Genomic DNA, 15,401 nt, shown 5'->3' on the forward strand with positions numbered 1-15,401 from the left:
GAGATTGCATAGGACGCGGAGCTACAGTGAAGGACGATGGGGCGGACGATGCATCGGGCGGGCTATCGTCCGCCCCACTGTGAATGCTCTAATAGCTAATGCAACAACAGAGTTTTAAGCTTTTTTCTCACACGCAGTGTCTCTAGTGTCATCCTGTTATCTTGTCTGAGGATAGGCATTGTCTTTTCTAATGATCATTCCTTCATGTTTTAATTGTTGAATCCATTCACTTTGTCCAGGCCCCAAGTCTTGCAACTTGCAACTTTCTTACTAGAGTCAATTGTTGACTGATTAAAGACAGACTAAAGGCTTAATTTGGTCCTTAACATATTACGATTTATTGATTTTGGTCAAAAACATTATTTTTTGAATTATTCGGTCCCTCACAAATAAAAACGAGTCACATTTGGTCCGAATTTGACGGAACCGTTAAAAGTTAACGGTCAAAGAATCTTAATTTGATTTTGACTGCATCTCCGTCGTCTGGCTCGCCGGCACCGAGCTCCTCCGCACCAGCACCCCCGAGCCCACCCCTCACTGAATCTCCTGGACCTTCCGCAAAAACATCACCAGCTACTCCTCCCTCCTCACCTTCACAACAATCAATTCCAGATCATTCTATAGTTATTGCATAACACAAATTAACCAACAATTCATAATTAAAATGGTGAAGTCAACAAATTTTCAATAAACCCTAATTGGTGATTGATGAATAGAAAGTATTTGGGGGAAATGATTGTTTACCAGCGTATTCACAGATAAATCTTCCGGCAGAGATCAGCTCCACCGCATAGAGGCCCCAGGCCTTTTTCTCGTGTTTTACAATCTTCAACCTCAAATTCACCCCGCACTGAGTCGCCCTGTTTCCGCACAGAGAGTCACACTTGCAACTCGGTCCGCATTCTAGATTCAAGCAGGGGCAAAAATCATCGCCGCCATAGCCTTTTGTGCAGTCGCAACCGGTGGCGCCGTCGACGCGGAATAGAAAAAGAGAGGGGGGATCGGGTGGGGCATCGTGGTCGGAGCCCCATGGCTGGCGGAAGTGGGTGGTAGTGCGGAGGGTCTGAGATGGAGTGTAGAGAAAGTAGGAGTAGGTGTGGGGGTCGCCGGGGATGGGGTTGTGGAAAGGGATGGGAAGCTTCTCAAGACCTCTGGAAGCGTCGGAGGTTCTGCGGGAAGTTACGTTGGTGGAGAGGTGGTGCAAGGTTTTGCAGGTTGAGGAGATGGAGACTAGCTCGGTGGGATTGAGGTAGGGAATGACGATGGGGGCGCATTGGAAGAATGGTTCGCCGGTTCGATGGTAGTTGATTTTCCGGCAATGTGGTTCCTCCATTGTAGAATTGGGCAGAGGTCCAACCGTCCGAATTCGAAGAATTGGGAGGAGGCCTAGAATTCGGTGCCGGCGAGCCAGACGGTGGAGATGCGGTCAAAATCGAATTAAGATTCGTTGATCGTTAACTTTTAACGGTTCCGTCAAATTCGGACCAAATGTGACCCGTTTTTATTTGTGAGGGACCGAATAATTCAAAAGATAATATTTTAGACCAAAATCAATAAATTGCAATATATTAAGGACCAAATTGAACCTTTAGTCTTAAAGACATTGTCACTTGTATGCCCTTTTTGCCTGCTGTCCACTAGTTTGGAAGGTGAGAATTGAGAATTAAGTCCCATCAATATCATCAAATGTTTTATTATGTTGATCTCCCTATTATTTTGTTAGCCATGGCTTGGCCACATTGATGCTTTAATGATAACAAGATTACATATAAAGGAGATCAACACAGAGAGAGACTTGTCAAAAATCTTAACGTTTAGAAATTAAATGATTGCAAAAGCAATCAAGTTGAGAGCCATTTCGGGGGTGAGTATATACAACTTTTTTTTGTGACAAACCATCAATTTTCTAACAATTTTAGGTTTTTTGTTCGTATTCGATTAATGGAACTAGGTTGATATAAAAGTGAAACATGTGAATGAAGATTTGTAAGTGCTGCTTAAAATCTATGGCTTCATGCACTTTCACGAAATTATATAATCACGTATAAAATATAATTAAGAATAGATGCAATGCTGATTTATATTCATAGAATCAAATTCATCGGAAGTTCGTCAGCCATTCTTTACAATTTAAGAATACTTAGCTATCGCAGACTTTTCCAGTAATTAATGCAGAATATATTTATGAGAATAAAATCTGATTCTCTGTGTATAAAGTTGGTTAAATTATTCATACTTATCATTGTTAGATCTTCGTGGGATTAGTATATCATTAGTACAGTACAGATTTATTATATTGTCCCTCGTTTCTGAAAACAACAATAATAAAGCATGAAAGCTAAAGTAAGGTAAAACATAACTTGATATGGAAGATGGTGAGAGCTGAATTCACTCTTTCATTAGTTGAATCTACAATGCTCAAAGTGTGGTTACATATGTGTAGCATATGAAACATCTAGAATTCTATCATAATCCATCCAGCACAAGTTAAAGCAAGATTACAAATTTAATCATAACAAACTCTGCTAATCATAACACTAATCTACTTCCTTCTTTAATTCCTTTAGCACCACGTCTCTCCAAGTACATTCATGGTCATGCATCTTAGCTGTGAGCATGGGTATAGTCACGAGCTGAGCTCGTGAGGTGTTGGCTCGTGCGATGACAGCTTGTTGGGAGCTGTCATTTGCTTTTCCTCGTGTACGACTTCCATGCGATAAGGCTTGATTGATCAAGCCATCTCCTTCAACACGCTTGATCAAGTCATCGCGCTTGATCACCGATGACTTGATCAAGTCATCGCACTTGATCAAGACATCGCACTTGATCAAGTCATCGGGTTGGTTGATCAATCCATTCGTCACTCCTCTAACAGTTTTGACGACAAAATCTTTTTTTCGTGCATATATGCCTTTTGTCCACGAAATGTTTAGAACTACTTATTTATTATGGTAATGGCGTTTTATTTTCCCTTACCAAAATGATGATGTTGATAGATCATTATGCCAAATTATTACTATTACAATTAGTGTACTTCTATTATTTTTTACCGTACTTCACATACCTTATTAATAAATAAACTTAGACATAAATTAAATTTACGATGATTAATTTTTGTCAAAATCGAAAATCGGCCAAAGCCTTTGCAATAGACAATTGGCTTGCAATCCCATAAAATCTAAAAAGAAATAGAAAGTTAGCAACGGATCCCATAAAATCTAAAAAGAAATAGAAAGTTAGCAACGGAGGGGCAGATCTTGCTGCAATGAGCCTGAGTTCGAATCTCACTACTGTTGTGTAGTTGCTTCCATCTCTCAAGCACAAGTGTGAGGCCTTGGGTGATGGGCTTCTGGCAGCCAGTGGGTTAAGGCCTCCCCCTTAACGGGCTACTGTGTACCCTGATTGAACCCCCTCACATGATGTCGGGTCGGAGTGTGGGGGCCGCTAAGGCGACGGAATCGCCTTTTTTGCTGCAAGAAATAGAAATGTTTATTTTACGTGGTGGTCCCAATAATTGCAGTTAAGCTTGTGTCTATTTAATCGTAGCTGAATTGAGTCCACATTGAAAATGGATAAAGAGGAAAATAAGAGAGAGAAATGTAAAGAAGGTTCTTATTTACGTTATTCTTTTTTAGTTATATTTTTTCTCTATTTTAATTATTTATTTCTCTCTCCGTTTCATAGTAATAGAGTTATTTTGCATTTTGATACGTTCAATAGTAATAGAGTCATTTCTCTTTTTTGTAAAAGTCAATACATTTTTCCACACCTACTTTTCTCTCCTACTTTTTTCTCTTTTCATCTCCCTATATTTTTCATTTTCCACTTTATTCTCTCTTTACTTAACTCACCTAACACAATTTTTCTTAATCTCCGTACCGAAAAGAAATGTCTCCATTACTATGGAACGGAGAGAGTATCAATTTTTTCAAAATGAGTGCAAAAAATGAAATGACTCTACTACTGTGGAATGGATGGAGGATTCATCAAACTAGAGTGAGACAAATTTACGTTTTTTTATTTCCACCAATTTTAGGAGAGAAGTTATACTTACGAATTTGATATATTGAGTTTAGTGATGTCAGATTGTTCCCCGAGATCACTTGGAAAATTCTGTAAATTAACTTTATTTTTATCTTTCACTTGTCCAACTCTTAAAGTTGAAGAATTAGGGGTTCACTGACTAACATAATTGAAACCTCGATAGCAGTAGAAATTTTATTTAAATTTAAACATCATATAACTAAAAAGTTATGTGTGAGTGAACCTCTATTTCTTCAACTTTAAGAGTTGGCAATAGTGGCAGACACAGAAATATTTTATGGCAGGGGCTGTATAATAAATTTTTTTAATTAACATACACTTCTTTCGTCTTTTAAGAGTAGAAATTTTTATGGCGGCACAAGTTTTAAAGTGAAACTAGTATAGCTAAAAACAAAAATTGATAAACTAGTTGAAATAGTATTAGTTGTAGTGAAATCTACATCATTAATAGTATAATAAGTGATGCAAAGATTTTTAAAATTTTAAAATAACTAATGAATCAAAATGATAAACATTTGAACTTATTGTATTTATAAGAGTAGTAAAAACATGAACAATTAAACATTTTTTATACACTAAAAGTACTAATAGAAGTAGAACACGTGATATAGGCGTAGCCTATAGGTAGGGGACTTGACATTTGCCAATTTTACTATTCTTATTAATTTAATTAGTCTTGTTACCTCATCTTCTTCCTCAAGCAGCAACTATAGTCATTTTTTTAAAAATTCCTTCTGTAATTTCAACTTTCAGCCCCTCCTTCTTGTTCAATCTTTTACATTTTAGACTTCAAATACATTAGTTTGGTGAGGGCTTGGTGGAACGAGAGAGCGATACGTGCAGATTGGATAAAGTTATATGGAAGATAACCGTCCGGGTGGATCAGTTAGCAAATGTCGTTGCCACTTGATCAAGGCGTTCTCTCTCGCTTCACTGAAATATATTTATAACTCCAGACGTGCACTACTTTAACAATAAAGCGGCAAGTACGGGGTCGATCACACAGTAAAGCCGTTGTGTTGACTATGTGAATAGTGAATAGGGGTCGGCTGCTGCCATGCTTTAAATTGAGAGTTTTAACTATTGGATTAAGCTAGGCAGAATGTAAACTAACTACTAGATCTGCTGGAAAACAACTGACGGATCAAGTAAGCGATAATCTCAAATAAAGACCTAACTACCTAAGCATGCTTTGGAACTACAAATCACTTTGTCATTCAACATAGTTAAACACAGGATCGAAAATTTTAAAGTTGAAGCTAAACTGGAATAGTCGACAAGATGCCGAAAACAAAATAACTACAGTTTTTATACTCAGAACTCAGAACAGTACTGTGAACATGCGGAATACAAAAAAGATCGATTCTTTAACTACGGAACAACACGGAATTAAACTTAAACAACTAAACTGGAAAGTAGGAAAGCAAATAAAGCCGAGAAGCTCTCGGTCAGAACTAGAGACAACGCCGAACAGATATTGATTTCTCTATCGCGCTCCCTTCGGTCGCTCTCTTCTAACTAACCATTGCTATTATCTGACTAAGCTATCTTTGGAACTGGGGAAAACTTGGAACCAGAAACTAAACTAAAAAGAAAAACTAAACTAGAAGCGGGGGGAGAGTTTTTAATAGCGCTGTATCCTCTATTTATAAGCTCCTCGCAGCAATCTCCAGCTAGGATAACAACTTTGGCAGCGAATATTCATCCTTGCTGGGATTGAGCGCCTCATCGATTGATACGTGCCCTTCTTCTAGAATGCAGCGGTTCTTCAATAACGTAATGGGGATTCGGCTTCGTCCTTGCATCTTACGCATCAACACGTGCCCCCTTCTAGAATGCAGTGGTCCCCCGTCTAACTGCTTGATCACTACCTTGATCAACCCACCCGATTTTCGGCCTTTTCACTTTCTGCGACAGCCTGATCAGTTTGGCCTTGTTGCCCTTGGTCAAGCGGCATTCCTGCACAATTAACACTCGCTTTGCGCGATAAACTGATCAAGTAGTCTACATTTTACCCCTAAATCGATGCATGAAATAGGCCTTATCAGGGCTAAAGACATTTTTCGGAAATTTCAATTTTTTTTAAAATACAAAATATTAAAAAAAAAAAGAAATTTGGAAAGGGCTTAAGCCCTTCCTCCCTTGGCTGTGTGTCCGCCACTGGTTGGCAAGTGAAGATAAAAATTAAATTAATTTAGGGAAGCTTCCAAGTGATCTCGGGAACGATATGACATCATGAGTTATCCACTAAACTCAATAGAACAAAATCATAGAGCTTATTTACTTAAAAGTTAATGTCAACCACATAAGATAATTTTTCTCCTAAAATTGATAGAAAAAAAAGTAATGCATCATTTGCGCACCTATGTGTTGGCCGACAAGCTTACCTTAACTCACTGGAGGGAATTCTCATCGTCTGTTGACTTCATAACATCATATCCCAAACAGTGTGTTCTATGTCCGCTCATGGTTCTCTGGCATGCTCCTGATGTCCCTTGGGTGAAGCTGAACACTGACGAAGCGTTCTCTACATAAACATTGGAGGATGGAGGTAGAGGCATCATTCCTGGTTCTGATGAAGGCCTTCTGAGGGCCTTTAGTACTCCTCTTGCTGCGGTGTCGAGCTTCGAGGCAAAGCTTATGGCTCTTCTTCGAGGCTTTTTGATGGTCATGGAGTGCTCATCTCATATTTGGAACAAGTTGGACTCAATAACTCTTGTTACTAATGGGAGTATGAAATAATTTCTAATTTGAATAATCTGAAATTATTAAAATAGCCTTGATTATTTTTAAATTATTTGGGGGTCTATGGATCTCATGATCCTACTTGCATGTTACTGTATTTTGCATATCATTTCTCCATATATATGAATAGGAATGACAATCGAATCAGTCAATCGGGTGCTGGTCAATCGATTTGTGATTTTTCCCGGGTTGTTATTTTTCAACCCTAACCCTAAAAGCTTGGGTTTCGGGCTAGCCCAACGGGTTAATCGGATCGATACGGATAAAATTAACATGCAATCAATCCAATAAATAATTATTAAAATTGGTTATATTTATAAAATGTAAAACATTTAATTGTGATAAATTTGATAATTTGAGATACTATATGCTTAAACTCAAACATAAACATGATGAAAATATTAATATTTCAGATTTGTGCAAAATGAAATATAAACATATTTCGAGAAAATATAAAGCATGTTTTAGAAATTTAAATTTTTTTAGTGAATTTGAAGTTTCTAATTTATTTATCTATTAGGATATTAATAAAATTTTAATATTAGAAGTATAAAATTTGTATATTTAATGAAGTGACGAATTAGGAGTCAAATAAATAGAATAATAGAAATTTTATCGGATTTTCGGGCCAGCCCATCGGGTTTTCGGGTCTGGCCCTAACGGGTTGCAGGTTAATCGGATGCGAGCTAATCGGGTTGTAATTTTATCGGATTATAAATTTTCAGCCCTAACATCCCTATATATAAATATCTAAGAAATTCACACTAGATGTGTAACGCTGTTAGGTGCTCAACTCTCTTTATGTAAAGTTGGATTGATTTGTGAAAGAATTATAGGCCTTCCCCTAACGAATTTTTATTTTAGATATTGAAATAAAAAAGGAAGAAATAAGATCTAAAGTTGGAAAATAGTTTTTCAAATGTGAATAAGGAGCTCTTCCACATACGTACGTTACAAAGATGCGCATCCACCTACATACGTCGTATCAAATCTTTCATGATTTAGGTTCTTAAACTTGAAAAAACTTTCATGTATTTTTAGTAGCGTTCTTATAGACTAATATACTAATCACGCCGCATAATCATGTCATTATTTAAATCTCTCGATAAGATGACAACATTAAATTAATATATTGAGCCAATACCACGAACTTCAATTCGACCCCAGCCTTTTCTTAATGTGGTCTAAATTTGTGAACTTGAATCAGATTCATAGTAGTACGATAAATAATAGCGACATCAATTAGTTAATTAAAAAAATTCTTACTTAAATTTGGATTAACTATAGGTTATGACCCGAACTTTCAAGCATTCTTGAAAATAAACAAATATAAGATCTATACTTTTATTGATGCATATTTGCGCTACTTATATTTTCAAAATTTCATGTTCGGCCTATATACTTGTTTCAAGGTCCTATTATTGATGCATATTTGCGGTACTTAATACTCCATCCGTCCCTGAAATTTTGTCACATTTTTCCATTTCCATTCGTCCTACAAAATTTGTCACATTTCACTTTTTACCATTTTTTGTAGTAGATCTCACGGTCCACTAACTTATTCTCACTCACATTTTATTATAAAACTAATACATTAAAAGTAGGACTCACCTCCTACCAATTTTTTCAACTCACTTTCCATTACATTTCTTAAAACCCGTGCCCAGTCAAAATGTGACAAAAATTGGGGGACGGAGGGAGTACATGTTTCAAGGTCCAATTAACTTTTTCCCATTTTCTTAATTTGGAATAAATCACCCTCAAATGGGTATACATTCAAAAATCTCTTTCTCTATCCTATGTAAACTTTTATTCTATTATTATTGTTCACTCGTATTTCTATTTCACAGCCGAAACAACGAATAATGAAAATTAATAAAAGAGGCATGGAGAGGGGTGTGGTGAGAGGATGTCCATTGTGGAAAATATGGACTAATACAGAAAAATAGAGGAATGATAATGTTACGAAGAACTGTAGCATGGCGCGGCGGGAGGGAATCCGCTGTTGTGGAAATGCATAATTTCTTATGATAATGATGGTGTTGTCAACCACAATACTTAAAAGTGAAGATGAGGAAGTTTTCACTCCTATAAAACTGTGAAATAGTATTATAAAATTCCACATAAAAAGATGATTAATTGACAAATACCTTCCAACTATGAGATGAGACTGATGTTGACGGGTTTTTACGTTTGAGGATAATTATATTTAGTTTTTATTTTTAAAGAGTATATATATTTTGAAAAGTATTCAAAATAATTGTTTTGTAGTACTAGTAGTACTTGTACTTTGCTGTGCAGTGTAGTGATATAATAAAAACCATATATCTAACACAAACTCAAAACTTTAAAATTTCAATAACTTCTATGAATCTGTCAACAAATGGTATATTAGACACTTTCATAATACGGTGAATTATTTAATTATAGAATAATTGTGTAATCCCGATTTTGTCGTTCTCTCTCCTTCCACTATTCATGTTAATTAAACCGTTTCAATTACTCCCCCTCATTCCAACTTTTTGCCTTTTCGTCGTTCTCTCTCATTTTCGACTATTCTCCCCCTCGTTCTCTCAACCCTCATTCAACGGCTGCGACGGCGATTATTTGTGAAGCAGCAACAGAACAAATGTATCAATGCAATTTCAACACAAAAAATCACCAAAACAGAACAAAAGAATCAACAAAATTTCATTGCAAAAAATCAACACAGATTTCAGAATTCAACAAAAAAGCAACACGATCGATTCAACACAAATTCAACAAAAAATCTACAAAAAATCAACACAGATTTTAGAATCAACATAGAATCAATACGATTTCAACAAAATATTCAACTTCAGCAAAACAAAAAAATCAACGCAATTTCAACGCAAAAAATCACCAACAGCAGAACAAAAGAATCAACGAAATTTAATCGCAAAAAATCAACACAGATTTCAGAATTCAAGAAAAAAGCAACACGGTCGATTCAACACAAATTCAACAAAAAATCTTCATAAAATTAACACAGATTTTAGAATCAACACTATTTCAACACACAATTCAACATCAACAAAGAATCAACGCAATTACAGTTTCGACATCAATTACAGTGATGTTAAGATCCTTTCGAAGATGTGAATATTTCAGTTTTTGAAGGTGGGAGAGAAATTAGGAACGCATAAACCTTTCAGAAACTTAACTTACAAAAATACCACCTGTTGACAAAATACAGCTCTTGTTGAGATAGAAATTCTATGGAATCTTAACCACAGATCTGTTATAATTAATGAGTATGATTAAATTTTTAATTTTATATTAGATATATGGTTTGCATTGGATCACCCTTGTTGTGCATATGTATATTAACGATTTTAATATTATAGGTAACTTTTAGATATAAGAGAAATGGAAATATATTAATAACATAAGGAATTGAATCTCACACGCTCCCAAGTAGTTTTGGTGTAAAAGGCAACAATAAATAAATATGGATGTAGAGATGGAAAGAGAGCAAAGGCGGTCACCGGAGTAGGGATATAGCTGTCATTATCCACGAACTTCTCTCTTAACTGAAAACGACTGCAAGAAACCTGTGGTCTAATATCTCTCACACTACAACACATACTGTAATATACAGTGGAGGACTAGTATTTGTTTTTGTGCGTGTGCTGCACATATATATAAGACCGACTTCAACACACACCACTTATTAGTTGTACCTTTTCTTCTCTCTACATCTTTTTTTCTCTCTTTAGACTTCATTAAATTTCATCTGGTTTTGGTAAAACCCAACAAAAATGGTAGGTGTGTGTAGTATGTGTGGCGATGTGGGTTTCCCAGACAAGCTCTTCCACTGTTCAAAGTGCCGCAACCGATTCCAGCACTTGTATGTTTCTCTCTCTCTCTCTTCATCTCATTACCAATAGCTACCATGCACGAATTAATAGTGGAGAGTAGTACCTTTTGATAGGAGATTTCTTCCTTATTTACATGTATAATTGATTTATTATTAATAATCGGAGAAGAAATGGAATCCACAGCTACTGCAGCAATTACTACAGCGAATACGCGGAGCCAATCGAGATTTGCGATTGGTGTCAATGCGAGGAAAGGAACCCATCATCATCCTCATCAAGGAATAACAAGCATGCAAATGAAGCGAGGAAAATTAAGCAACAAAGGAGCGACCACAAGCCCACCGGAAAAACCCCCTCGCCACGACCCTCCGCCCGCAGGTACAAGCTTCTCAAGGATGTTATCTGCTCATCAAACATGCAAATTTAACCAATAAAACTTGTGTTCTACTTGTCTATGTAAATATAACTTGCACTATTAGTATGTGATGGTTGTATGATGTTTTCGAGTGTGTTTTACTTTAAAAATCAGTTTTACTAGGCTCAACTTCTCCTATCCCAATAATATTAGTAGTATGTTAGTACTCCCTCCATCCCCCGAATTTTGTCACAGTTTGACCAGGCATGAGTTTTAAGAAATGTAATGGAAAATGGGTCTAAAAAGTTGATAGGGTGTGACAAATTTTATGGGACAGATGAAAATGGAAAAATGTGACAAAATATCAAGGACGGAGGGAGTATTATATATGTGGAAATGTAACTTTGTATCTTGTGTTACACTGCTCTTCTTGCTTATTTCAACCTCAAATATATAGTCAGATATGATCTTGTAGTGTTTGTAGAAGTATAGTCATAGAATTTGTTTAATTAATTTCAATTTTGGCTTACTTAGTTGATAAAGCCTTCATCTTTGATGCACCATTTTAACTCAAATTTCCATATCCAATAAATGGAGTAATCAATGCACAATGCTAAAAACAAAGACAAATGTATGATGTAGTTTCAAAAATAATTGGAGAACAGTAGGGTTCGTAGCTATAGGTGGGGGTGGAAGTTAATTTGAGGAGTGGGGGAATTGAATGCGGTTGGGTTTCGTTTCCTTTTTCCACAAAAACAAATTTCATAGTACCTAAAGCTGCCTCCTTTTATGTTTCTTCCTTTTTGAGAAACTAGTAAAAACACATATATCCTCATTTGTACCATATATAATTATCCATTAATTCCTGCACTCTTTTATTGTTTTTCCTTTTGTAACTATGAACTATATATAATCTCTCTAGGAAGATGTATAGTTCTATATTAATTAATTTGTACTATAATTATGATGATGACGATGTCATATAAAAATGTGATGGACAATTTTTTTAAAGATAGAACGAAGTTGGATCAGAACCCAATTATTATATTGTTTGTTTTCTTATGATTTTAGATGAAGTGCGCAAAACTATTTCTCCACTAGAGGTTTCTAAATTTCATAAATCACTGTCAAACCATTAAGGAAAATTTTTTAATGTAATTAAGAACCCTACTTTGTGTTATTTGGTGTCCAACTAAAATTAGAGGCTGCAAATGAAATTTTTCTAAAAAATTGTAAAAGATTAAGGTAATTTGTCCTTAATTTAGGAATGTATTTTTTCGTCCTAAATTATTGTTACTTATTTTTTAAAATTTTCCAAAGTAACTAATTATATCTCGATGATTTTTGTGTCGTTAAAGAGTTTTTAGTGGCATATCATGTTTATAATAATGAAATTGATTGACTTTTGAGGTGACAATTATTTTCCTTGATTTGTAACAACCGTGACTGGATCTATCTATTTTCTGTTTGGTCGGTTTTACCCCCCGAACAATAAAAACCATACATTAATTTTAATTTTTTTTATTTGACCCGCCATTTAAAGTTAAGTTTAACTAATCTTTAAAAATAATTATATTACAAAATGAAACTTGAAATCAAAGGAATAGTGGCAACTATTTAAGTAGGTCAGTCAGATTTGTTTTACATTTCACATTTCAATAATTATAAGTAATTCGTTCAATTCTGCTTCCAAATTAACAAAACCAGCTGAGAAATCTGAGGCCAAATGCAAAAAAATTGCTTTTATCACAACTACTTCTTGTTATACAGTACAGTTTCTTCTGTTCCAAGTTTGAAAGCAAGTTTTTACTCGATTTTATATAAATGTATACTTTTAGTCACAAAAGATGGCTATCACAGTAATTTAATTTAGTCTTATCGATATATAGTCAAAGCATGAAGTTGACATGTATATCAAAGTTTAGCTAAGTTATATAGTTGTTCAGCACATTTTTAACGAAATTTAACACATAATAGAGATGTTCAGCACATTTTTAACGAAATTTAACACACACCCACACTGGCCGTTAATTAATGTACTACAAATTAAAGTCTAAAATCTAATTTTAACTATTCAATCATTTCAATCCAATTTTTTTGTAGCCACAATTTAATGTAGCCATATCTATTAACTACCGAATGTCATGGGTAATATTGTCAAGACGAAAAAAGACAGTTTATAGTTAACAAATTAAAGCTACCTACTTTTTTCTTTTCGAACAATATCTTAAATAATTTTCTTTATATAACTCTTTTAATTAATTTTTTTTCACAAAATATATTAAATGTAACTTTACACAAGCACACTGACCCTTAATGCATAACTAAGACCTAATAATAACTATTTGATCCAATTTTCTTTGGCCATGGTTAAATATTGTGCACGGAATGTCATCCCGGTAATATTACCAAGACGGAAAAATAGGCAACGGAGTAATAAATTAAAGCTAACCATTTTTTTCTCCTAGAAAAATATCTCAAAACATTAAATTCTACATAACTCTTTCAATTTCAATTATTTTCACAAAATATATATCACATTTAAAGTAATTTTATGGGGGATTATAATGATATTCTTACTGCATATGTTTATACGAAAGTTTATAATATGTTTTGCATGTTAATATGTTAGCAATGTCTGATAGAAATTTGAGCTTCCACATGACTAATGTAATGTGTATGCTATCTTGCAGTTGCCCAATTAAAGTGATTCTCTCGGCAGACTATTGTGAAGGACGTCTCAGATCGTTTGGAAGATCCATAACCGCTGCAAAGCAATTCTGCCGTTCAATTCTAGATGGATCAATGTACGCTTCTGTTCTACAGTTTGTGCTCCTTCTCTGTTATTCTTGGTTAATTATCATAGAGAGCTTTATGCAATTGTTCATTCAATTATTCCAACAAGTGGTATCTGAGTCACTCTATTGATGATTCTCTGATAATTGAAAAATGAGAATTAAGGTTTTATGTTTGCGTTTGTCTTTTGAATAAAGAAATTAAATTTCTTGATATTAGGGTTTTGCGATTCGTTTTATAATTATGCATATACGATTGCCGTTTCGAAATCAATTTCCATTTTTTTAGTTTTGGAATAAGGGTTTGTATATATCGCCGCCGTTTTTTTTGTGTTTAAAGAAATATGAATTGATTTGTTTTCTTTGTGGAATGGTTATGCACTTCGAAACAATGGGATGTGAATTGTTGATTTCAAAAATTCAATTCATATTTGTTCCTGTAATATTGTGTATATAATATGGTTTAGGATTGGTATTCAATTCAAGGTATGTATATACATGGATTATTTCGATGAATTGAACTCGTGCTTACCGTGAAGAAATATGACTGAATTGATTTCTTGATTCTTTATTGCATGCGTAAGGTTATTTGGAAACTAATTGATTTGAGAATTCATGAGGTATGATAATGGATGAATTCACCTTTTAGCCGCTGCATCCTTAAGTTTGTAGAATTGTGTAATTGTAGGTTATATTATTCACAATGAATTAGTACATCATATATAGACCTAGGGAGTATTATACATGGTAAGATTTTCCCCAATCAAATCTCCCTAATTTGTTGTCTAAATATGTCGTTCAATCTTCTCCTGATTTGATGTAATCTCCTTCATTTCTTGCATGATACTCTCCAATCTCTAACAAAGTTTGCTTATATAATTTGTACGCCTACAGATTCTAACTTTGGTTAATGATTTGTTTTAATTCATGTTTGTTTTGGTGAGCAATTTTATTACGGAAAATTTATTTGTGTACACATACAGTTTAGTTGTGAATTCTTTAAGAATTCAATTTATGTTTATGTGTTTTGTTAATTGATATGCAAAGGATCTTCGCAATTGATATTTTCTTATTTGGTGAGGGTTTATCACTCTTGCATATTTTTGATGAATTAAAGAATCATAATAGTGTAATATTTTTGGTTCTCGTTTTTTTTCGATGAATCATACTTGGGAATTATGAGAATGCAATAGGTGGCTGCTGCATTGATTTATGATATGAATGGTGGATTAATGATTCAATTTAATGTGTTTTATGTATGTTTATTTTAACGTCTTTACATTAAGAAAGGAATTTGAATAATTAATTCACATAAAGTCTCTCAATTAATTGACAAATTAATTGAATAATTTAATTAAAATTTTAAATTCAATAATTATGGTGGTTCTTTTATGTTATACTAATGTTTAAAGTAGATTAGTCGAAGCAAGACGTTGCAAACGTAACATCTCTTGTCTAGACTTCTTTATTGCGAATGTTAGGACGACAATGTGTGTATATTTTAATGCGGATATTAGTCGACCCAAAGGAAGATTAATATTGGCACGAGATACACATATACCTGTGGTGATAAATAGGTGACAATTATCCAGTTTTCGGGTAAGTAATTGTGATGTTCAA

General features: G+C 34.4%; 2 protein-coding genes across 2 annotated transcripts; one reads left to right on the forward strand and one right to left on the reverse strand.

Annotated features, from left to right (window-relative positions):
* Nucleotides 1-436: 436 nt before the first annotated feature.
* Nucleotides 437-1,333, reverse strand: LOC121796946 (histone-lysine N-methyltransferase SUVR3-like). Its single transcript, XM_042195703.1, has 2 exons — nucleotides 745-1,333; nucleotides 437-591 (listed from the first exon to the last, which is right to left on the reverse strand). Exons 1-2 carry the CDS (start codon nucleotides 1,331-1,333, stop codon nucleotides 437-439), a joined length of 744 nt encoding a protein of 247 aa, XP_042051637.1.
* Nucleotides 1,334-10,499: 9,166 nt separating this feature from the next.
* On the forward strand, nucleotides 10,500-13,948 carry LOC121794790. The gene is made up of 3 exons (XM_042193129.1): nucleotides 10,500-10,660; nucleotides 10,815-11,009; nucleotides 13,680-13,948. Exons 1-3 carry the CDS (start codon nucleotides 10,572-10,574, stop codon nucleotides 13,912-13,914), a joined length of 519 nt encoding a protein of 172 aa, XP_042049063.1. The 5' UTR covers nucleotides 10,500-10,571; the 3' UTR covers nucleotides 13,915-13,948.
* Nucleotides 13,949-15,401: the final 1,453 nt, after the last annotated feature.

The sequence above is a fragment of the Salvia splendens genome, chromosome 3 (assembly GCF_004379255.2).
Source record: "Salvia splendens isolate huo1 chromosome 3, SspV2, whole genome shotgun sequence".
In the NCBI taxonomy this organism is placed as follows: Eukaryota; Viridiplantae; Streptophyta; class Magnoliopsida; order Lamiales; family Lamiaceae; genus Salvia; species Salvia splendens.

Coding starts and splice junctions, on each gene's coding strand:
- LOC121794790 (XM_042193129.1), top strand. CDS start 10,572: ATGGTAGGTGTGTGTAGTATGTGTGGCGATGTGGGTTTCCCAGACAAG. Junction 10,661..10,814: donor CGCAACCGATTCCAGCACTT/GTATGTTTCTCT, acceptor TGGAATCCACAG/CTACTGCAGCAATTACTACA. Junction 11,010..13,679: donor CCACGACCCTCCGCCCGCAG/GTACAAGCTTCT, acceptor GCTATCTTGCAG/TTGCCCAATTAAAGTGATTC.
- LOC121796946 (XM_042195703.1), bottom strand. CDS start 1,333: ATGGAGGAACCACATTGCCGGAAAATCAACTACCATCGAACCGGCGAA. Junction 592..744: donor ATTTATCTGTGAATACGCTG/GTAAACAATCAT, acceptor ATTGTTGTGAAG/GTGAGGAGGGAGGAGTAGCT.